Below are 23,433 nucleotides of genomic sequence, written 5' to 3' on the forward strand. Positions count from 1 at the left end.
GGCAGGTGATATTGTCGTGCAAAATTTAAGACGACTTACCTGGATTCAACTCTTTTTCTGTCTGCGTTGGGACTGTGAGGCTACGTGGCTCGACAAAACAATAAAACAATAAAAACGGCAACGAGAAGAGTTTGTTACTTCGGTTTTCAATTCTGTTTAAAATGATTATCAAGCTTTGTCTTTTAGCCCTTGTCTCTAAAAGCTGCGACTGGGTGGACTCTAGGGATGGAACGATAAACAATAATATCGTTTATTGTGATAAAGGCTAATAATCGTTCCCGGGACATTTTATGTAATCGTGATGATCGCAAACAAAAATAAACGCCATTATATCACCTGAATGTGCAGAAAAAGACGTGTCCACATGGGAGTCAACGGGGGGGACAAAGGGGTCTGTTGTCTGGGGCCCCTAGAGTTTTTAGGGGCCCCAGAATTAAACCTCTTACTGTGAATTTGTATTACAGGGGGGCCCACGTGAGGCTTATTGCCCCGAGCCTCTAAATTTCAGTTGACGGCCCTGCTCATCTGTAATAATCTCCTGTTCAATTTAGAATTATTCGTATCCATAGCAACTTTATTTATCGTTATCGTGATATAATTGTTAATCACAATTATTTTGGCCGTGATAATCGTCGCACAAAATTTCAATATCGTCCCATGACTAATAGACGCCATTTTTAAAGTTGTAAGTTTAGCATTTTGTACTAGAGAATCAGGCAGATAAAACAATGCGCTGATGTTACGACCCAAGGATAAATAAAAACAACTAATCAATCAAACTTTATTTTTTATAGCACCTTCCAACAACCAAAGCTGACCAAAGTGCTGTACAACATTAAAAACGATAAACATCATACAAATAGGTCAACAGTCAATTAAGAAGGACACAGGAGGACAGAGGTAAGGGTTTAAAGCTGTTTATTATTTTCGTAACTTCTGGTTCTTAAGTTTTTAAAGCTGAAGAAAAAGATCACGCTGAGCCGGACAATGTAAAATAAGGACGGTGCGCTGGGAAGGACAATTTTATGCAGAGCGGGAGAAGCTGCCGCCGCCGTCCCTACGCTAACAACAATGACAAAACAATAAATAAATAAATGAAGAACGACAACAGGACGTCCGGACTCACCAGGCCTAACTAAAGGAGCTGGGGCGGCGCAAAGGAGCTGGGGCGGCGCAAAGGAGCTGGGGCGGCGCAAAGGAGCTGGGGCGGCGCAAAGGAGCTGGGGCGGCGCAAAGGAGCTGGGGCGGCGCAAAGGAGCTGGGGCGGCGCAAAGGAGACGATGAAAAAATACTTTAAAAAATAGACAAAAATTCTCAACTTACACTAACAAAAATATACAGGAAAAAAATAGGAATAACTTCTTTATGTATTAAAACTGGGAAAAAACAGGTACGAGCACTTTTTTAATTTCCTAACAGTTGACAAAAAATGGCCAATGGAAATGAGTAGATTGTAACCATGGTGACAGACCGCGAGTAAGTTGAGCAAAATATATACTCTATGTACTTATTAATATTTCAAAGTTAACATTTCATTCATTTTAAAAGTTCAAACATTGCTTTATTTCATTGTCACATGCAGCGAATAGTTGTCCATGGTTGAGGTTCAGAATGAAATTACCCGACTGTTCACTTATACTGAGACAAAACTTTGGTAGTTTGAGGACGTTTAGCGGCTGTTCTTGCCAAATCATGACGTCCAACGCACTTGTGAGTTATGTCATCGTTTCCAGCACATGAAACTTTGATGAGGCCCCTGGCATTTAACCAATAACCAAATAAAAATATAATTGCTCTTATTGCGCAGACCTTTTGCTTGAAGACAATGAGCGCTATAATGAGAACTTCCATTAGCGAAGGCCAAATCATTTATCTGGTTTGAAAGCCAATGCTAATTTTAAATGATTTGATCTGATATGATTTCTCTCTGTTAAAGCAGTATTAAAACTATTCTGAATGCAGATATCACATCACTTTCTCATCATTATGCTCCCGAGTTTGAAAATGTCACAGTTTAACCTCTTGATCTCGAATCTGTTCTAGTTACGGGCGATCTAAACGGTTTCTTCTCTCAAACAAGCTGAAGCAAATGTGCAGTGGTTAAACATGGCGCGTTATTGGAAACCTTTTTTTAATGACACAGGCCTTTTTGTGTTTTTTTTTTTTTTAAGTGGAAGGGATTTGACTTGAGGGTTGCACGGTGAGGCTGGCACTTAGCTCCATTAGCAAAGAACACGTGTGCTCCATCCTCAGTCTGATCAGCTGCACAAATGTAGACTCTGCTCTACGGTCTTCACCAGATTTAAATGATTTCACTGCAAATGTCCAAAAGGAAAATCCACAAATGCTCCACCTAGTCATTTATTATATTGATCAGACCGTTCGAGCTGCTGTTTTGCAAAAGCACATTAAAAGATTGAGATTTTTTTCCCATGTATTTGAGCAAAATTTGTCTTATCCCAGAACAGATGTATTGTGTAGAGGTTAAAATAAGTCCACTGTGCGTTGTCTGCATCAACCGTAAATTTCGGACTATAGAGCGCACCTGAATATAAGCCGCACCAGCTAAATTTGAAAAGAAAATCAATTGTTGTACATGTATAAGTATGTATATTTTCATATTGTAACGTGAGATATTTACACAGAAAGACGGTACATGGACATGCTTTTTTTTTTTTTTTAAACTGCCTGAAAATTGGCACCGACACGCCTTCAACACGGGATAAACACACCTGCAGGTTTAGAAAATAAAGCTGTACCAACACGGGCCTTCTGCTTTTATTTCCTTTTGACGTCTTTTTACATTGACCAAGTTCGATTCATGGATGCCGAGCTTAAGTTCAGTGGCTCTATTTCCTCCTTTATCTTAAAAACTGCATCATATCCATTTCTTCGTGTGTTTTCCATGATGTGGGAGTGAGCACGTCTGTCTCACTTTTACGTTTGCAGCTAGAGAGCACCCCCCGGTGGCCGTTATCAGTATAATTCTATAAATAAGCAGCACTGTTGTATAGGCTCAAAGTGTGGGGAAAAAAGTCGCGGCTTATAGTCCAAAATTTACGGTAATTAGAAAATGTTATTGTCTGATAATCAGCTTGTATACACATTAGCATGCTAGCTGTTGTTTGCTTCACGTCACGGTAAAACTCCTTTGGCTTCTGAATATTGTGGTTTGTAATTCATAAGGTAACTGAAGAATAAATTTGGACCACCTAGTTCCGTTTCTCACGTTTTTAACACGGTAAAAATCAGATACGTCGTCTTTTTAATAGTAATTTAGCTCAATGTAGCTCATGCACAAGCTTCTAAAACAAGCGGCTAGCATCTGCGGTCGTAAAAGCACAAGTTCAGTGTCGCGGCGCTGCACAATCTCCGTAGCATAAGACAACACAACTTAATGACATTTGGAACTGCGCTTGATGCAGTCTCCTCAGTGGCCAGTAGGGTGTACTAAAGGACACAGTGACTAGAGCCATGCTGCAAACAGAAGTGAAGCGAAAATGGGATTATTTCGATATAATTCTAAACTATTTACTATACTTATACTATATTTGAGATTTTATTGATTGCCCTGTCCGCACTCCACTGTTATAATACCGTTTGCCTCGTCAAAAACATGCTTGAAGAGGTTTTTGTACGACATCCGTGCATGTTTGAGTAATTTAGGATTTTATGATACTCTGAGTTAACGACCCTTCATGATCGTTGCTGGTAAACAAGGGCAGTTTCACGCTATAACTCCTCCCTTTGGGGCTGGACTTGGTCAACTCAGTGTCTCAAACTAGAAACATCAAAGTGAAAATGGCGTCTGGATGGGAGCTGAAACGCCTTGAGTGTCCAGATCAGTGCGATGAAACCCTCCCTACATTACTCTTACTCTTACTCTTACGTACAATGTTTGGCTACTCTACCTTTTTAAGATTGTCAAAAGTATCAAAAATCAGAGGCATTATTACGTTTTTGGCTCACCCAAGTCATTACATTATGGACTTATTACATTTAAAGTTGGCCAAAATGATGTTATTGGCTGCATGCTTCTTTTTTTAAAGTTAATTTTATGATGATTATTTATGTTTTTAGTTGTATTGTGATTTTAATGTCTTTATTACTTTGTATAGCACACATCGTACACAAAATACTGTATTTGTATGAGTCGCACCAGGCAAAAAAAGAATAATAATGAAGAAAAAAACATCACATCCATGGCCAAACTATGAAAAAGCGTGACTTATAAGTCCATAATGTAATAAGGCAAGGCAAGTTTATTTGAATTACTGTATTTACTGGACTATAATTTGGGCCAACTTTAGATGTAATGACTTTATTGGCTGTTATTGAAAGGTTTTTACTCTGCCCTCTTCTCTTATGTTAATTTTATGATGATTATTTAGTGTTTTAGTAGTTGTATTGTGATTTTAATGTCTAAAACGCACTTTGTATAGCGCAATTTGTACATAAAATACTGTATTTTCCAGAGTATAAGTCGCACCAGCCAAAAAAATACATAATGAAGAAAAAAAAAACACTCAGATGCGATTTATATGTGAATTAAAAGTCGCACAACTGGCCAAACCATGAAAAAAATTGTGACTTATAGGCCAGAAAATACAGTAATTCAAATAAACTTGCCTTGTCTTGTTACGTTATGGCCTTATTACATTTAAAGTTGGCGAAAATTACGACATTATTGATTGATGTTGAAAGGTTTTTAAGCTGCACTGTTCCTTTGAACGTTAATTTTATGATTTTTATGATGATTTATATTTTAATTTGTTGTATTGTGAGTTCTGTCTTTCTTATTCTGTGAAGCACTCTGTTTAGCACAATTCGTACACAAAATACTGTATTTTCCAGAGTATAAGTCACACCCCCAGCCAAAAAATACATAATAATGAAGAAAACATATACTCAGATACGATTTTATATGTGAAATAAGTCACACAACTGGCCAAACGGTGAAAAAAAAGTGCGACTTATAGGCCGGAAAATACAGTAATCCAAATAAACTTGCCTTGTCTTGTCACATTATGGTCTTATTACATTTAACGTTGTCCAAAATTCCGACGTTCCTGGCTGTTATTACATATTCGGTTGCTACACATTCAGTACAAAAACTGCTTACTCCTCGGACTCCTTTGACATACGAGTACACTAAATTATTAACCTGTTCATCTGCTCGTTCCTTCGCCTCCATCTGTCTCTCACTTAGGTGCGCCGGGTTGCTGAGATCACTGGGCTATTTTGTGCCAGTGCGTAGCCGCGTGCGTCGTCGCCCGCTGCGGAAAAAAACCACAGAGACCGAACAATAATGAGGCAAAGTTGCTCAACACGGCGTGAAATGACTTTATTACGTTTTTACATTAAAAGCACTGATAGAATACGCTTCTAATAAAAGGACCACAGCACCCGGGGGGGAGCGGGCGTGGGGCGCGCCGGTCCTGCTCAGGTTGGCGTGCAGATTTGTGCGTGGTAATCTGAACGGGACGGGAACCAAATGGGGGGAAAACTCAATCACGTTTCCGGTGTTCTGTAGCGACGCAAATAAAAGCTCAAAGGTTTATCTGCGTGTTTACACCTGGTTAATCAGTGTTAAGTTGTCAACACGATCTGTCACCATGGATACGTCTACGTTAAGTGTTGGACAATAAGGAAGAGAATCGAATCCCAACAAGCGGAGACGAGCGGTGAACTGTGCACGATAGATTAGTGAACAGCTCTTTTGAACAGTTCTTAATGTGAGCTATTGGAATCGGAGCTCATTCTAGTTTTTATGTATTTTGACACCGATTAAGACTAAATCGGCGCAAGGATCGACGCGAGGGAGAGGTTTTTGCGCATAAAAACACTTCTGGCATCACGATAAGTTGTTACTGAATTCATTGTAGTGAAAGAACAATTCAAATCTCTCAGTTGGACAAAAAGTTGGAGTGCAGACGCTAGTTTCAGTGTAGAGCGGGAATCGAATCCCAACAACTAGAAACGAGCGGTGAACTGTGCACGATAGATTAGTGATCGGCTCTTTTGAACAGTTTTTTAATGTGAGCTATTGGAATCAGAGCTCATTGTAGTTTTTATGCATTTTGACACCGATTAAGGCTAAATCGACGCGAGGAAGAGGTTTTTGCACAAAAAAATAACACTTTTGGCATCACAACAAGTTATTACTGAATTCATTATTGTCATTGTCGTGAAACATGTAAAGAACAATTCAAATCTCTCAGTTGGACAAAAAGTTGTAGGAGTGAAGACGCTAGTTTCAGTGTCGTTAGCTCCTCCCTTCAGATGTAATAATTTAGATAGAAGTCAGTGTCCAGCAGTAATCTGACCCGAACTGAAGAAGCGACTTGGACGAGCAGCGAAACGTCTTCACTCCTACAACTTTTTGTCCAGTTAATCATCAGAAAAAATATTAGTTTCATGGATTAATGTGAAATTTGGCACAATGACTCTTCATATTCGTCATATTTTTCACTGGGTTGCCGTGGCGATGCGTGAAAAAGCCCATGTTACGCTAATGAGAAAATGGAACGGACATATTGTACAGACGTCAGAATAAGTCCACTGCGCTGTCTCCATCTAAATAGTGAGTTATTGTCCGATAATCAGGATGCACGCACATTAGCATTCTAGTTGTTGTCGGCTAAACGTCACGGGAAAACTCCGCTCTGGCCTCAATATTGTAGTTCAGAATTCATAAGGTAACTGAAGAATAATTTAGGACCACTGTAAAACGTTTAAAGGGAACTAGTTCTGTTTTTTCTGTTGGATTTAACTTTTAGCTTTTACTATGTTTGATAGGTTCACCTTTTTAACCTATATTACAGTTCAAAAGAGAAGAGAAGACAAGAGAGGTTATTTTGTCTCAATATTGAGGAGAAAGAGCGGGGAGGCAAAACCTTCAGTTTACAACCTCACTCCTTTCTGAAGTCTCCGTCTTTCTCCTCCTTTTATTTAGTTAGGGACCCTAGTTACAAATGCATTCTCAAGGGATGGGGGACATAGTTTACATACTTTGTGAATTTCGTCATATGTTTTTACACTGTTTGCAGAGAAATATATTTTGTTTTTGCATTTCTAAAGGTCATTCCCAAGATGTTTCTGTTTCAGGGTTTCACAGTGACCTTCTTCCCGTGGGATCCTGCAACTTTCAAAAGACATTTTCTGCAAGACTCAAGAACAAACATTAGTGCAGATTACATAGTTTACATAGTTGAGATGAATATAATGATTATAGTAAGAGTGAACATTACAGTACCTACAGTACCTTTAAAATGAACAGTGAGATAACATAATATAACTTGAATATATATTTTGAATCCATCAATGTTTAAATCTTTCGCTGCTCACCCAAGACACTTTTTCGCAGCAAAACGTCTTAACTCCAACTTTTTGTCCAGTTGACGGATTTAACTTTACTTTTTTGATCGGGATGACATGAAGATCCATAGCATAAAAGCTTAAAGCAGAACCATGTCATATTTTTCACTGGGTTGCCATGGCGATGCGTGAAAAATCCCATGTTATCCTAATGGGAAAGTTTCCTAATTTTTTGTACATTTTACAGTCCTGCGAGGGCCGTTCGATGCCGCTTGTGGCTTTAATTTATTTTACTATGGATCAGACCTGAATGACTGAGGGATTATACAGACAGTGAAGTGAAAAGTTTTATTTGGATTATGTATAATTTCAAATGGTTTTAACACATTTCTGAGACTTGGTCATTTATTTCTGTGCTTAGTTTGTAGATAAAATGAGTTCTCACATTGTTTTCTGTCATATAAATGGTAAAAGAACCAGTCTTTTGAACAGCTCTTTCAAATGAACGGATCCAAAAAAATCCCATCACTACTAAAGATATCATGACTGTTATTTAACAAAAAGCATTTAATTTCAGAAATGTCTTGAGATTCCCAGAGAACAGCACATTCAGGGTTTGTAGAAGACACTGGACAAGACTAACGTGGAAGTTCCAAGGCAATTGGTTTTGGCCCTTGTGAATAAAACATTATCCCGCAGAAGCCAGACGGTTTGTGTAGCTCCGGAGTTACACACATTATCAATCTGGGAACGCAAAGGTACAACGTTCAGCACAAATCTGTCACGCTGATTGGGCGTATCACAACTGAAAAAAACTGGATTGGAGCCTATATTTAGTACGTAGCTGTAACCAGAGGCACCTGCAGGATTTTTTTGGAACCATAAATCGTGATTTTTAAAAAGGGTCAACAATAATCGTTCCTGAGACATTTTATATAATCGTGATAATCGCACTAAATATCACCAAAATGTGCAGAAAAAAATTATTTGTCCGCCCCCTGTTGACTCCGCTGTAGAAAGGGGTCTGTTGTCCGGGGCCCCAGGGAATTAGGGGGCCCAGAATTGAACCGTCTTCCTATTAATTTGTATTAGTTTAGTTAGTTGGTTAGTTTAGTCTTTAAGGGACCATGTACAGAGACATTAAGCATAAAACAGATCTAATGCACCAGATTATAGCTAATTTCCATCTGCAGTCCCTGGTTTACAGAGAAAAAATACAGTAATCACAATAATAAAAAAACAGATAAGAACTTATAGTTTATATGCACATTCGCACGTCTCAGTCATTCATCCAGTTCAGACACTCTAATGCACACACTACCATGCTTAAAATACATTACACACTTTACATATTACATTTAAAACACAATAAAACGGGGGGGGGGCATGTGAGACTTATTGCCCCGGGCCTCCAAATTTCAGATGACGGCCCTGCTCATCTATAATATTCTGTTAAAATTATAATTATTCATATCCATAACAATTTTATTTATCAAGATTGGGATGTAATTGGTAAATGCAATTATTTTGGCCATGATAATCACATGTCACACAAAATTTCAATATCCAACGCCTAGTAATAATACATTTTATTAATATAGCGCTTTTCAAGATACTCAAAGTCGCTTCACAATACATACAAGAATAAAATATCACAAAATTTACAACATAAAATCAAACATTAAAAGCAAAGTACGCGAAGTAGGTGACAGATCCTCCACAAGCAGTTTAGAGAACGCACAAATAGGTCTATTTTTGCGTTTTTCCCTGGTTTCCCTTTCGTTTTGTGACCATTCCTCCGCGCTCTTCCTTCAGTCTTTCTTCCGTTCTCATTTTTTCAAGGTTCAAATCTCCTTTTTCTCTCACTATCCTCGACTCCCATCTCATATCCGCAGCGTTTCTTGCAGTTTCCCAAAGAGCCGTTGAGTTTCGTGGTTTACAATATAAGTGTACGTCATCTTCTTGCGTTACGTTTTCCCGCTGCGCGTCGGGAATTAAAACGTGTGATGGGCACGTGTCCTGTCAGGCCTGAACACATCGTGCGGCGTGGACCTGTCGTACATCAGAGTCGGAGAGAAAGAGCGAAAAGGGGGAAGCGAGAGACATGGACTGGTTCTCGAATGCGCCACTCGTTTTACAGAGTTCTTACCGTGACACTGGGAGAAGAGAGCACTACGTTCTTCAGAAGTCTCACTGTACTTGCACATTTAAAACTAGCGGCGGCGCTGTTTGGTGGGTAGCAAAGGAGGCAAAATGCTCGTAAAAGTCCTTCGCGTATCCAATGTCAAGAAACTGTCAGGTTTTATAGTTTTACAGCCCTGCTCCCAGTAAATGTCCAAAAGGAAAATCCACAAATGCTAAACCTAATCATTTATAGTAAACCTAGTATTTGCAATTAAAGAAATGGCACATTAAAGGCCCTCTTCCAGATTTTTTCCCCACGAATTTGAGCAAAGTTTCTTACCGTAGAACAGACACATTGTACAGACGTCAGAATAAGTCCACTGTGCGCTGTCTGCATCTAAATACTGAGTTATTGTCCGATAATCAGGACGCACGCACATTGGCATTCTAGTCGTTGTCGGCTAAACGTCACGGGAAAACTCCGCTCTGGCCTGTGAATATTGTAGTTCTGAATGAATAAGGTAACTGAAGAATAATTTAGGACCACTGCAAAATGTTTAAAATGAACTAGTTGTGTTTTTCTGTTATAGTCAAAGTTAAATCTGTCTAAATCTTTTCGCACGACGAGACGACTTTTTGTCCAGTTGACGGATTTAACTTTGAGCTTTTATGCTGTGGATCAGACCTGGACGACTGAGGGATGACAGACGTGTTATAGTTTTGCAGCACGTCCCTCAGTAAAAAGGTGAACAACTTGGTCGATCGTCACTGTCGGGCTGTAACTGTGGAGATTCATTTGGCTTCAGTGAGGACAGAGACGGACGCCGCGTACAGACACCACGGCAGTAACGCCGGTCTCATTTGCGTGTCAAGCACATGCTGCGTTCTTTATTAGTTCCAAAGTCTTGCTCTACATTACGTAAGTTGTGTATTTGCTTCCAACCATCTCTCGGATTCTCATATCTCGTTCCATAAATGATGTATTTTTGATGCGGGCGCTGGTCGTCATGGCAGCTGCATCATTGACTGAGAATATCGATGTAAAGATTTGAGTATAAGTTGAAGTAGCAGCGTTGAACTTGTTAGATTTAAATATCGTCTTGGCTCTTTCGTAAACTTGGACAAAATTGCCTTTAGCTGCAGTAGTATGTTTGTTCTCAGGGGTGAAACGAATGATTCTTCGGTTGTATCTGTGTTTTTTTCTGGTTGCTACACAATAATGATGTGTTATTTATTGACTCTTCTCTCGCTGATGGTCTAAAGCTCCATCTGATGTGTCCTGAGGATTGATAAACGTGTGGCTGTCGATCTGCGCCTACGCTCAAAGTCAAGGGAAGAGAGCGAAGTGTCTTGGATAAGGAGCTCTGAAGAACCAATCAAAAAAAAGACAGTTTCCATTTGTAGATCTTTATTGTCTTGTTGTGGTGAAGAAGGAGCTGAACCAAAAGGCAAAGCTCTCGATTTACAGGTCGGTCTACATTTCTACCCTCTCCTACGGTCATGAGCTCTGGGTAATGACCGAAAGGACAAGATCACTGATACAAGCGGTTGAAATGGGTGTCCTCCACAGGGCGCTCCCTTAGAGATGGGGTGAGGAGCTCGGGGTAGAGCCGCTGCTTCTCCACATCGAGAGAAGCAGCTGAGGTGGCTTCTGTTCCGGATGCCCCCTGGATTCCTCTCTAGGGAGGTGTTTTGGGCATGTCCCACCGGGAAGACCCAGGACAGGCTGGAGGGACTATGTCTCTTGTCTGGCCTGGGAACGCCTTGGGGTCCCACCGAAGGAGCTGGAGGACGTGTCTGGGGTGAGGGAAGTCTGGGAGCTCCTGCTTAGACTGCTGCCCCCGCGACCCGGCCCCGGATAAGCGGAAGAAAATGGATGGATCATTTTGTTATTTAAAACGCACTTTATCCATTTTAAAAGCAGTTTTTTTTAACGTTGCAGCTGATGTCATTAACATTCCCTGAGAGGTGACGCTAACTGTAGGCACTGCTCTGTCTGAAGCTGTTACACAAAGTAGACGTAAATCCGAGCTTCATTTTAGCATAATCTGACCAGAAACAACTGATTTAGAACTGCAACAAGTCAGACGGTTTGTGCTGTTAAACAAATCTCTCAAAACACAGTCGCAAGCTAGCTAGCGTTAGCCCAACAGTTTTTCAAAAGCCACTGTCACCTTTTTGTAGAAAATCAAACATCTAAACAGGAACATGAACGCTCAGCTTGATCAGACTCCTGAAAATGCGCCGTTAAATCCATTTTGTATATTTTTTTCTTGAGTTTTCATACTAAAACTTTTCTGGACAGTGTCTGCTAATGTGCGCATTGTGTCTCCACGGTAACTGCTGAACATCCCGCCACACACATACACGCTGAACGCTCCCCACAGCGTGTCGTCACCGCAAAGTATCAGTGCAAACCGTCAGCCCCGAATGACCCCTCAGATTTCACAGCTCAGTTTGACGTGATGAATCTGTGGGCCGTCAGCGCGGGCCATGTCAGACAAGAGCGTAATTGCCTGGAAATGTGTAAATAGCCTTCGCTCGGGTGGAGAGGCAGAGGGGGCTAATTTGATCCCAACCTCAGCTACGAATATTGTGACCTGGCAACAAGACTCGTGTTTGTGTGGTGATGTCAAAAAGAGGTCGCAGGGAGAAAGTGGAAAGTGGCAGCCGTAAAAAGGTCGACATTATGGGGTTTATTTAGTTGTTTATGTGCCTGACGTTAATTAAACCGCAGCAATGAACGCAATGAAAACATGCTCTCGAATAATTACCGTATTTTCTGGACTATAAGTTGCGCTTTTTTGTTTGGCCGGGGGAGGGACTTATACTCAGATGTGATTTTATAAGTGAAATATATGCTTTTTTCTTCATTATTATGCATTTTTTGGCTGGTGCGACTTATACTCCGGAAAATACAGTAAAGCTGCACTATGTAACCTTTCTGTTTGGCTTGTCTTCAGAGATTATTCTTGCTTTGCCCGACTATATTCCACAGTATGTCATTAAAATTCCCATATTCTGCTATTTTCTGATCCTTCACAAAAAAAAAGTTTAACGCACAAACCCTGCACATTTAGGCTGAGTTCTTCTCTCAAACATAAAATGCTCTGTTCCACCTTGTGATGTCGTCATGTGGTAATACAGGAAGTGCTTCACTGTGTTTTTAAACTCCACACTTTGGCAATACCAGGGTTGAAATTTTCCAATCTCTCCTAAACAAAAGTCTGTTAACTACCACTTCATGACGTCACAAGGTGAAACCACAGACTGTATATGTAAATGGGCATAGCTAACACGCTAGCCGCCACTTTTTAAATGGGAAGCGAGCATGGGCGCGCGTCCGGCTCCATCGACTCTGGCTCCAATTAACTTGCCTCTCTCTGTAACCGCTGCAGTGTCAGTCATTTTGATCCAGGCGTTTTTATTTTACAACTCTGTCCATAAATCAAGAGGTCGCTCCCGCTAGCGTTAGCAACAGGTTTGATTGACACTGTTGCCAAGTGCTCGCTCCTCGTTATCCCAGCAGGGTGGGCGGGAAGAGGCGTTACCTTCAACAGCCTCGCTCTTGATTGGCTCTTTGGTTGCTATGATACTCACGGTCGGATTTCAAAATGTGGAACTCGTCTCCGTATTATTCGCCGATTTAGCTGCTCCGGCCTCGATGAGCTTCGTTTGACTGGAGCTGAACGCTGTGGGTGACGTCACACTCACTTAGTCCACTTCTTTACACAGTCTGTGGGTTGGGACGGAGCATTTTGAGCTTTGGAGATGTAGAGCTACTATTAATAACATAATATTTACCTAAACGTGTGTGTTACGGCCCTAGACCTGAAGTTCTTTTTGTGGTTTGTTTTTATAAATTTTGTGCGTCCCTGAATCCTCCAAGGTCTCCATCAGCCACGATTATGGGGAAAGTGGATGTGATTGGAGGACTATTTTCCAGCCTGGCCAATCCTGGGGCCCATCTTCAACCACCTCCCTCCATTTAAGAAGATTCAGGACACGTAGCTGCTGGACTGGAGTGGTCAGTCTGCAAATTCACACGTGTCTCTTTTGGTCAAGTCACTACAGGGGTAATAACTTTTTATGGTGAGACACTTCATTCCTAGTACTGACTCTGTTCATCAAGATTTTGTTTGTTACTGTAACATTTGTGTTTTAGTTAACTTAACTTTTTTTGTTTAAACCCTTACGACCCTTTGTTTATATATTTTTAGTCCCTGTTTTTTGCAGTTTACCCTTACCATCCTTGTTAATTAAATTACTTCTTTACCATTTTCCATCTTGGTTTTCTTTTGTTACTTCCCTGTCCCCACATGAGCTGAGTCGTAACAGTGTCAGTGAAACAAAACACAACTCCAGGTATGTTTTGGAGGAGCTAACATCATTTTAACGTGGCTGAAAGCTCAAAAGAGTCAGTTTTTTTGTAACGTAGGACCTTGTCAATCGCGCCTTTCCATGTATTCAGTTAGATGTTTTTATAGCTCAAATATTCCTTGAGAGAAACACAATGACACTCCTCTCTTCTGAATGTAACTTGGTCCGTTGGCATCATCTGTTTATCGTCATAGATGAATTGAATGCCATACTGTGGAACATTCTAGGCAAAAGAGCAACATGTCTGTGGAGAAAAGCACCATCCTAAACGTTACTCTGCGCAGCTTTAAAGTCATTCTATGCGATTACTTTGCACACTACTTCTACTACGATACTAGTCCATCTTAAAAATACTACTAAGGTGCCACTTCTTCTCCTCCCACTGCTGTTTGGCTGTTTAGCTGCAGCTGCCGTGTGGATGGTGTGAAACCAAAGAAGTATTTTTGGCATGACTATGGAGGGGGCCAAGGCAAAACAGAACTGTGATTTCAGTAAAGTACCCGAGGGCCAAAACAGCAAACAAGTGCCACTCAAAACAGGGCACAGAGCCAGACTGGAAAACACTTCAAAATGGAACCAAAAGCCTTCATTTTTTATTTTATTTTTTATATTTCCTACTATTTTCTTGTTTTGGTCTCTGCTGCTGTGGGTTTAACATGTTTAGCTCGAGACAGAAACAGCCTGGAGTATTTTGGCTGCTTGCCCAAAATAAACTCCTCAGTATAAAACGAATCGTACAGAATAATGACTTCTAAAGGCGTACAGTGTAACTTTTGAGGGAGGGAGTACGCTACCTGGCTTTAGTAGAGTGGAAACAATGATTTCTATTGTAAATGTTTATTTTTTTTATACGTAACAGGACTTGACAAGAGATAGAAACATGCAAAGGAGACAAAGAAACAGACAAAATGATAAACCTGGTACAAAGCAAAGGACAAACAGAAATAAAGCAACGATCAGAGGTTGGGGCGGGCGGCTGAGGGGGCGGGCGGCTGAGGGGGCGGGCGGCTGAGGGGGCGGGCGGCTGAGGGGGCGGGCGGCTGAGGGGCTTACAATGAGCTAATGTTTTATTATTGAGCAGGTGTCACCGTGCTGAACTGTGCAAAAGTCCATCTTGGTTGCTGCTGGTTACCCGTCTGTGTTCGTCCTTGATTGTCGTACAGTTTATCTGCGTTGTGTTGTGAACAAATGGCCAGGACACGGAGCGGTCTCTTGTAGTTTTAATCTGTGCAATCAACATATATACTGGTCAGGAAAGCACTCTACAAGGGTAACAAGTCACATTAGCATCTAAAAGCTAGCTTGTCACGACGTGTAACAGTCCAGCACAGTGTAATAACTCATATGTTGTACAAATATTACCTCAAATTTCCCAGATTCCATAATTAATGTGTACACTTGGGCAGTCATTATATAATTAAACAGAAATACACAATTTATAATGACGGAGCTAAAGTCAGTGACCCACCTCATGCCCGACTCTCATCAACTGGCAATGTGCTCGTGATGCCAGGGTCACCACAAGAGGGCGCTACTCAATTAAAATACATGAGCCCAATTAAACGTAACGACGAATGGAAGCAAATACCATTTAATCTGTAACATGTAAAATGAATGAGTGAGTATAATTATGAAGTTATAACTAGTTTTGACATTCAGTTTCAGGGTTGAGTCTCCATTTTCTTAATTATTTTTTTCTTTTCTTTTTTCCTCTTTTCCTTTCTCCCTTTCCTTTCTTTCCTCTCCTTTTTTCAAAACTTTTAAAATAAGGATCAAAATGTGGTTGCTAAAGGATTCTATCTGGCGCTTTTTTAAAGAAAGTGTATAATTTACGAACGTTTGAAAATCCAATGTGTTCCGCAGTATGGCATTAAATACAGGGTGTCCATAAACTTTCCAAAGATTTTACCTCATTTAAGACTTTATGAACACGTGTACAGTGGTCCCTCGTTTATCGTGGGGGTCACGTTCTAAAAATAACCCGCAGTAGACGAAATCTGCAAAGTATCAGCTTTTTTTCCCCCAAGTATTCTATGTTTTTTGCTGTAAAACCCCTCACCACACACTTTATACACTTTTCTCACACAGACATTAGCACATTATCACTTTTCGCTCTCGTTTAAACAATCTCAAAGTTCAAACCTTCGTAAATAAGTACAGTATTGTAGAACAAAACCTAAGATCAAGACCTTTTTTCAGGCCGAAACATCACACGTTTTTAGAAATACTGTCGGTGCAGAACGTTTCATCGACATTTTGCCATTAAAAATCCGCTAAACGGCGAGACCACGAAAGGCGATACGCGATATAATCAGGAACAACTGTATATGTATCGTCATGGAGACCGTCTTGTGACATCTTTTGCATTTTTTCAATTACAAGCAAGTTTAACGTCACACTGTGTAACTTTTCAGACAAAGTGAACGGAAATGAGCAGCTGGTGGACCCCAAACAGGAAAAGTTACACAGTGTACCTTTAATCCAACTCGTGCGGAGCGATGATCTGGTGGGATTCATCATTTTACAGCGGTTTATTTCACTAAAAGGACATATTACACATCGTATCTTTTTAAACGCTTTGAGGAGAACAGTAGCAGCAGTGTCCATGTGAATTTCAGCGATAATAATTTCACAAAGGCCGAGTCCGATAAGGCGTCACGTTACGACGGCGGAGAGGAACGGATTATCAAAGCGGCGGGAAAGTAAAGACGCAATAAAAAACGGGCTTGCATAATGTTTTGAGCGAGACGAACAAAGACCAAAGTGTAATGGCCCGACGAGTGGGTCAAAGGATCTCCAAAAATACTTATGTTTGGGTTTGTCGGTGCTGCATGAAAAACCGAAATGAGTTTGAACACGCGCTAATCTAACACTTTATGATGGATTTTAATAGTGGCATCGTTAGGTTTATTGGGAATGAGTCAGACTTGGTGACGACTGAACTCCCTAAACCCTTAAAAAGTCGATCATTCTTAGTAAACTGTTTGTGTACTCAGCAAACAGGTCCTCTCCTCCTGCAGTTGGTCCGGTCTAGGTTCAGCAGAATGAGGTCAGCTGACACCTGAATATACTGAATGACCAGGTTATTCCATCAATGGATTTGTTCTTCCCTGATGGCACGGGCGTATTCCAAGATGACAATGCCAGGATTCATCGGGCTCAAATTGTGACAGAGTGGATCAGGAGCATGAGACGTCATTTTCACACATGGATTGTCCACCACAGAGTCCAGACCTTAACCCCATTGAGAATCTTTGGGATGAGCTGGAGAAGCTTTGAGCAGCGTCAGACTCGACCATCATCAATGCAACATCCTGGTGGAAAATTAACGCAACACTGGATGGAAATGAATCTTGAGATGTTGTAAAAGCTAGAGTTTGTCACCTTTTTATTTTTGGTGGAGACATTTTTTGGCCCAGCAGTGTAAATATTTTGAATGGGAAGTGAAAGAGTGAGGTACAGGAAGAGAGGAAGTTCATAAAATAAGATCCATCTGTCAACTGGACAGAATAATGAAAAGACATTTGCATATTATCCAGATAACCCAGAGCTGTAAGTTCATGTTTGTGTTGGTTCATTCTGGTTAACAACTGCAGTCACAGGACCAGGAAGCAGAGGTAGAAGGTAACGAAGTACAAGTAGTAAAGTACTGCGCTTAAATAAACATTTTAGGTGTCTGTACTGGATACTTTTTAATTTTACTTCACTTTATATTTGAGAGCAGTATCTGTACTTTCTACTCTACCTTTCAGTCTTGTAGAAAAATGTAGTAAATTGTACTTTTATTAAGGTTTGAGTCCTGCTGAAAAGGCTGAGTTTATTTTTAACACGTTCATAACTTGAGCAAAACAAAAATATGCAAATAAAAACGGCTAAGGGAAAAAAGATGATAAACTCAGTTGTTTCTGTTGAACAAAATTCAGCACAAATCTGTCGCAAAATCACTACATTTGAAGCTTTATAAGACACGTGAAATACTTTACATTTTAAGTACATTGTTAAACGAGTACTTTAATGCTTTTACAAGTAGATTTTTCATGTGATATTTCAACTTTTACTTGAGTTATTTCTTTGCTACATGAACTAAACAAAATCAAATGTGTCTGACCTGGACCACGACAGTAGAGCTGGTTTTGTAACGTAAATAAAAACACCACCTCCTTTTGCTCGTGATGTATTTTTAGTTTAATAATAGACCAGAATATTCCGTTCATTGTCAAACATAAATACGCCGTTTAGTGTTTATTCCATTAAACATACGTCTGGACAGTGCGGTGTGATTCATTCAGCGACCGACATCTTTCAAACTGACTATTTCCACCGTGTGATGTGAGTGCAGCCGATTCAACACACATGCAGTTACATATTATCCAGTCCGTTTAATACACACGTACGCACACAAACGCACAAACGCCGTCGCAAATCAAGAGTAAGTAAAGCAACACGGGCCTATAGTGAGTGTGTGACGGCTTAATGTGGACTGATGGAGGCTGATGAGCAGATTACAGGTGTCAGTCGCTGCAAATGCGTCGTACAGAGTGACGAACCCGCCGCTCCGTGTAATCCCTCGTATAAACTCATTCTTAAGGTTGTGCTTTCCGTTTTTTTTTCTTAGTTTGGAATAATATTAATATTAACTATAATAATATATAGTGTGGCGCTGATGCGAGGTGACGGTTTTATATCTGGCACAGGGGTGAATACGGCGAGTCCAAACGCAACCGGATTCTGGTGCAAAGATGATGATTTTTAAAAGGATAACGCGTCGAATTTACGGAGCGTCGTTCGTTCGGTCGACACTCGCTGGTGGTAAAAACGACGATTGTAGCCGCAGCTGCCCTGGGACGGACTGACGGAAGCGAGGCTGCCAGTTTGCACCTTCAGCTCCCTTCCAACCAGCACACACGCACATCACTTTTATACTAGGCAAAGTGGGTCAAGTGCCTCGCTGCGAAACAAAACGATCTGGTGTTTGTGGTGGTCTCCCGTCCAAACCGGGTCTTACCTTCTGAGATTTGACGAAATGAGGTTTTTGATGAGTTCTAGAGGAGCGACAACATCAATACAAATGTCAGATGTTTATGTACTTATCGTGAATTCATTTTTTTGTTGTATTTTTAGCTGTGTTCTGTAAAAAAAATCATTCATAATTAAATACAATAATGAACAATATATAAGAACCTGGGCCTGATCCAAAAACTGTCTCACGTCTCGTCACTGCGTTGAGTTTTACACATTATCAGTCTGAAACGGCGCTCGATGAAAGCGTTTGACAAATCAGATTCGAATCGTCGTGACATTTTACGTTTTCCAAAGTGTCGCAACAGCAGCACGAGACAAAAAAAATGAACTTTTTGTTACTTTTATGTTGCACAGTTGAGAAAATTCCAGACTTCTCTCCTGTCCACAAATGCCCACAGCTCTGACCTTCTGCACGTTTCTCACAGACACCGTGGTCGTATTGATGCTAACACCTCAACACGGCTCTGATTGGTGCGACCTTACAGCGGGAGCACAACAAAATGGAGTCTGTACTGTTTGTGAACTTGGAACTATCGTGAGAATCCATGTAGCTGTGTAAGTTTAGGGTCAGTAGTGAAATGGCAAACATGAGTATTAGTTATTGACCCCGCCTACTTAAAATCAGCCCCTGGAAAACGAAGACAAATCATGAGACTGAGCTGGTCGTGTTGTCGGGAGCTCATTTAGACGACTGTTTATCAATTTCTCTCTAATGCCACGCTCTTCTACAGTGTGATCTAATAACTCACCTTCCTCTGTGTGATCTGCCTGAGCATGTGCTGGAGTGTGTGTGTGTGTGTGTGTGTGTGTCTGTGTGTGTCTGTGTGCGTCCACTCCTCCTGCCCGAGTCTCCAGACAGCACACAGTGTGAAATCCTCCTTCAGTACTGACCGGACACTCGCCCCAGTCCACGCTCCACTGCCAAAGCTAATTAGCACATTACTGATGCTAGCGATGGTCAGATCCAGTCCACACGGTGCGTCCGGACACAGCGCGCGTGCTTTTAGGAGGCGATTTCACAGTCGGAGAGCAGGAAAAATGGGTCGTTTTGTGCCCGTGTGCTGGTTAGGGTGAGGGTTACGGGAAGTTCGGATAAAGTCCAGAGTTGGTTTGCTCGTTGTACGGTGGGCTCAGACGTACCATTCTGTTTCAGACCTACATTTACTGAGGTCATTATTTTTTTTGTCTGTCTGCCACGCCCAAGACTGTATAAATGAAAAAGGTCATGTCTGGGAGGGCATCTGGTTCGTACAAGTCTCTCCATGACCTGACACCAAAGTACATCTCCCACATGTTAGAGCCACATGAACCATCTCACACTCTGGGGACGAAAGGGAGGACGAAAGGGAGGACGAAAGGGAGGACGAAAGGGAGGACGAAAGGGAGGACGAAAGGGAGGACGAAAGGGAGGACGAAAGGGAGGACGAAAGGGAGGACGAAAGGGAGGACGAAAGGGAGGACGAAAGGGAGGACGAAAGGGAGGACGAAAGGGAGGACGAAAGGGAGGACGAAAGGTTTGTTTTCTGCAGCTAAAACCTGTAACATTCTTCCTGAAGACGTGAGACAGGCCTCGACTTTGACAATGTTTAAATCCAGGCTCAAACGGTTCTGTTTAGCTGGTTTTATTCTGCCTCTTCTCTTTGAATGTTAATTTTATGATTATTTTTTATTTGTTTTGTCATTTTAATGTCTTATTCTGTAAAGCACTTTGGATTGCTTTGTGTACCACTTGTGCAATACAAATAAACTTGCCATGTGGCCGTGCAAACCATCATAAATTTAATTCATTAAAAATATTGAATAATTTGTCAAATATATATATAGCAATTTTTGGGATGGTAAAAGACTTCTGCCCGTGAGTCTTATGATTCACAAAGATGGGAGTGATTGACAGGTGGACGAGCCAATCAGAGACACGTGTGGTGTGTGTATCAAAGTAAATATGGCGGTTTATGAGGAAAAAAAAGGGGGAAAAAAAGATCAGATTTTCTGCAGATTTGGAAACCACAGAAGAGGAAAAAACGTAAGTGTAGAAAACATGTGAGTTTATCTGATATTTTCTGGATGAATCTTATAAAGCACAGATCTTATAGAACAATCTCCACGCTGAAACGGCCTCTCTGTGATTAAAAGCATATGCACAGGATGAACTTTCCCCTCATGCATAAGCTGCTGCTGCTTAGAGCGTCGAGTCTCACACTTGGTGAAATTTGACTTTGTAATGAATTGGAATTATGTTGATGTATGAGATGTACGCTGGAGTGAAACCCACATTGTTTATCCTCGTTTACCACAAACACACGAGAGGAATAAATGAGGCCGCGAGGACGCACAACTCACACCAGGAAACACACACACGCCTCATGACACCAGAGAACACACACACACCTCATGACACCAGAGAACACACACACACCTCATGACACCAGAGAACACACACACACCTCATGACACCAGAGAACACACACCTCACACCAGGAAACACACACGCCTCATGACACCAGAGAACACACACCTCACACCAGGAAACACACACGCCTCATGACACCAGAGAACACACACCTCACACCAGGAAACACACACGCCTCATGGCACCAGAGAACACACACACACACACCTCATAACACCAGAGAACACACACACACACACCTCATAACACCAGTGAACACACACACTCAGACACACACCTCAGCTCTTAACACCGAGGCTCTTAAAAAAGTTACAAAAAGAAGTTTATAATCATCCACATTTTTATCATCTCATTTCCAAAGTTATTTGAATCAACAGCTTTTTATTTCCGTCTCCGTGAAACTAAATTAGAAACGTTTGAGGAGTTCACCACCACCACCTGCCCGTCTCCACTCAGATGTTATGAATGAATTTTTATTTTGGTTGTGTACATTTTTTTTTTTTTTTTTTTTAAGACAAAACATTTTCTAAATTTTACCTGATTGTTTGTTAACTGTACTGCTAGTCCCTGTCATTAAAGATAAGACTGGAAAAGTTGGCAGCTCTAACAATTACAGACCTATAGCTCTGGCCAGTATAGTCTCAAAAATTATTGAATTAATCTTGCTTGACAGGATCTCCCACTGTATTAAATCCACAGACAGACAATCAGTTTGGGTTTAAGGCTCTGCTGGGCACAGACATGTGTATATATGCTCTAAAAGATATTATTGACAAATACAGGAGGCAGAACTCATCAGTTTTTATGTGTTTTTTAGATGCATCCAAGGCATTTGACAGAGTGAATCACTGAAAATTATTTATGAAGTTGATTCAGAAAGGTGTACCCAAATATATTGTGCGTATTTTAATTTATTGGTATGGACAGCAGACAGTGCAGATTAAGTGGGGAAACAGGGTTTCTGCCCCATTTAGAGTCACCAATGGGGTTAGACAAGGAGGAATCTTGTCCCCAGTTCTGTTCAACTTGTATTTAGATGAACTGTCTACAAAGCTCAAAAGATGTAAAACTGGATGTGTGGCTGGGAATCTTGTCCTTAATCATTTAATGTATGCAGACGACTTGGTTGTGTTTAGTCCGAGCACCGCTGGGTTACAGCAGCTACTCAACATCTGTTCAGCTTATGGTGTGGAGTATGACATCAAGTATAACGCAACTAAGAGCATGATCATGATTTGTAGGACTAAAGAGGATAAACACATGTGGTATCCTGATTTTTGCCTGTCTAATGTTGTTGTATTGAATGTTACAGCTAAAATTAAATATCTTGGGCATATCATCACTGCGGACATGGCAGATGATGATATTTATAGACAATGCAGGATGTTGTATGCACAAGCTAATACTCTTCTGTTCAAGTTCGGTTCATGCTCTGATGATGTAAAGTTAATGTTGTTTAAATCATATTGCACACCACTATACACTGCCCACCTCTGGACTCAGTACAAAAAATCCAGTCTACAGAGGCTGCAGGTGGCTTATAATGACGCGTTGCGGGTGCTCTTGAGGAGGCCACGATGGACCAGTGCGACTGAAATGTTTGTCACTGCACGAGTGAATACATTGCAAGCTGTACTGAGAACTTTAATGTACAGGTTTATCTGCAGACTGAACAAGTCAGAAAATGAAATTATATTGTCACTCACAAGCATAAGATGCAGTGCAATTCACTACCAATCCAGAATGTGGAGACATTGGTATGGTTGTCTTTTTAAAACATAGATGTTTATTGTTTTGTATTGTTACTGTCTGTCTGTTTTTTGAATGGACCACGAGTCCGAAATAAAGATGAATTGAATTGAATTGAATAAATTACAACCAAAAAAGGACTGGGCTGAAGTCACATGTTTATGTAACTCCACAATACAGTTACATAACACATTTTATTTACTTAAATCCACATCTTAAACACAGATTTCTTGTCTCAAATAACCTACACCAATGTATATGTATGAATGAATTAATGTTTTAAAGGTTTTTTTTTTGTTTTTTTATTTAGACACTTTTAATTAACTTAAATTCATCTCTGAGATCATTCCAAAGTCTTATTCCTAAAACAGACATCTTAGTCTAACATTAGTTCTTATTTTAATATTAATGTTATTGCTTTGCCTGGAATG

At 40.7% G+C, this 23,433-nt stretch overlaps 1 protein-coding gene across 1 annotated transcript in view; it reads right to left on the bottom strand.

Annotated features, from left to right (window-relative positions):
- Positions 1–19,986, bottom strand: part of LOC117379045 (kelch-like protein 10) — a 35,766-nt gene extending 15,780 nt beyond the window's left edge. Inside the window, exon 1 of the mRNA XM_055225473.1 lies at positions 19,925–19,986. Within this exon, the coding sequence (XP_055081448.1) occupies positions 19,925–19,986 (62 nt within the window). The remainder of the gene's footprint in view (positions 1–19,924) is intronic.
- Between the last annotated feature and the right edge of the window lie 3,447 nt (positions 19,987–23,433).

The sequence above is a fragment of the Periophthalmus magnuspinnatus genome, chromosome 11, assembly GCF_009829125.3.
Source record: "Periophthalmus magnuspinnatus isolate fPerMag1 chromosome 11, fPerMag1.2.pri, whole genome shotgun sequence".
In the NCBI taxonomy this organism is placed as follows: Eukaryota; Metazoa; Chordata; class Actinopteri; order Gobiiformes; family Gobiidae; genus Periophthalmus; species Periophthalmus magnuspinnatus.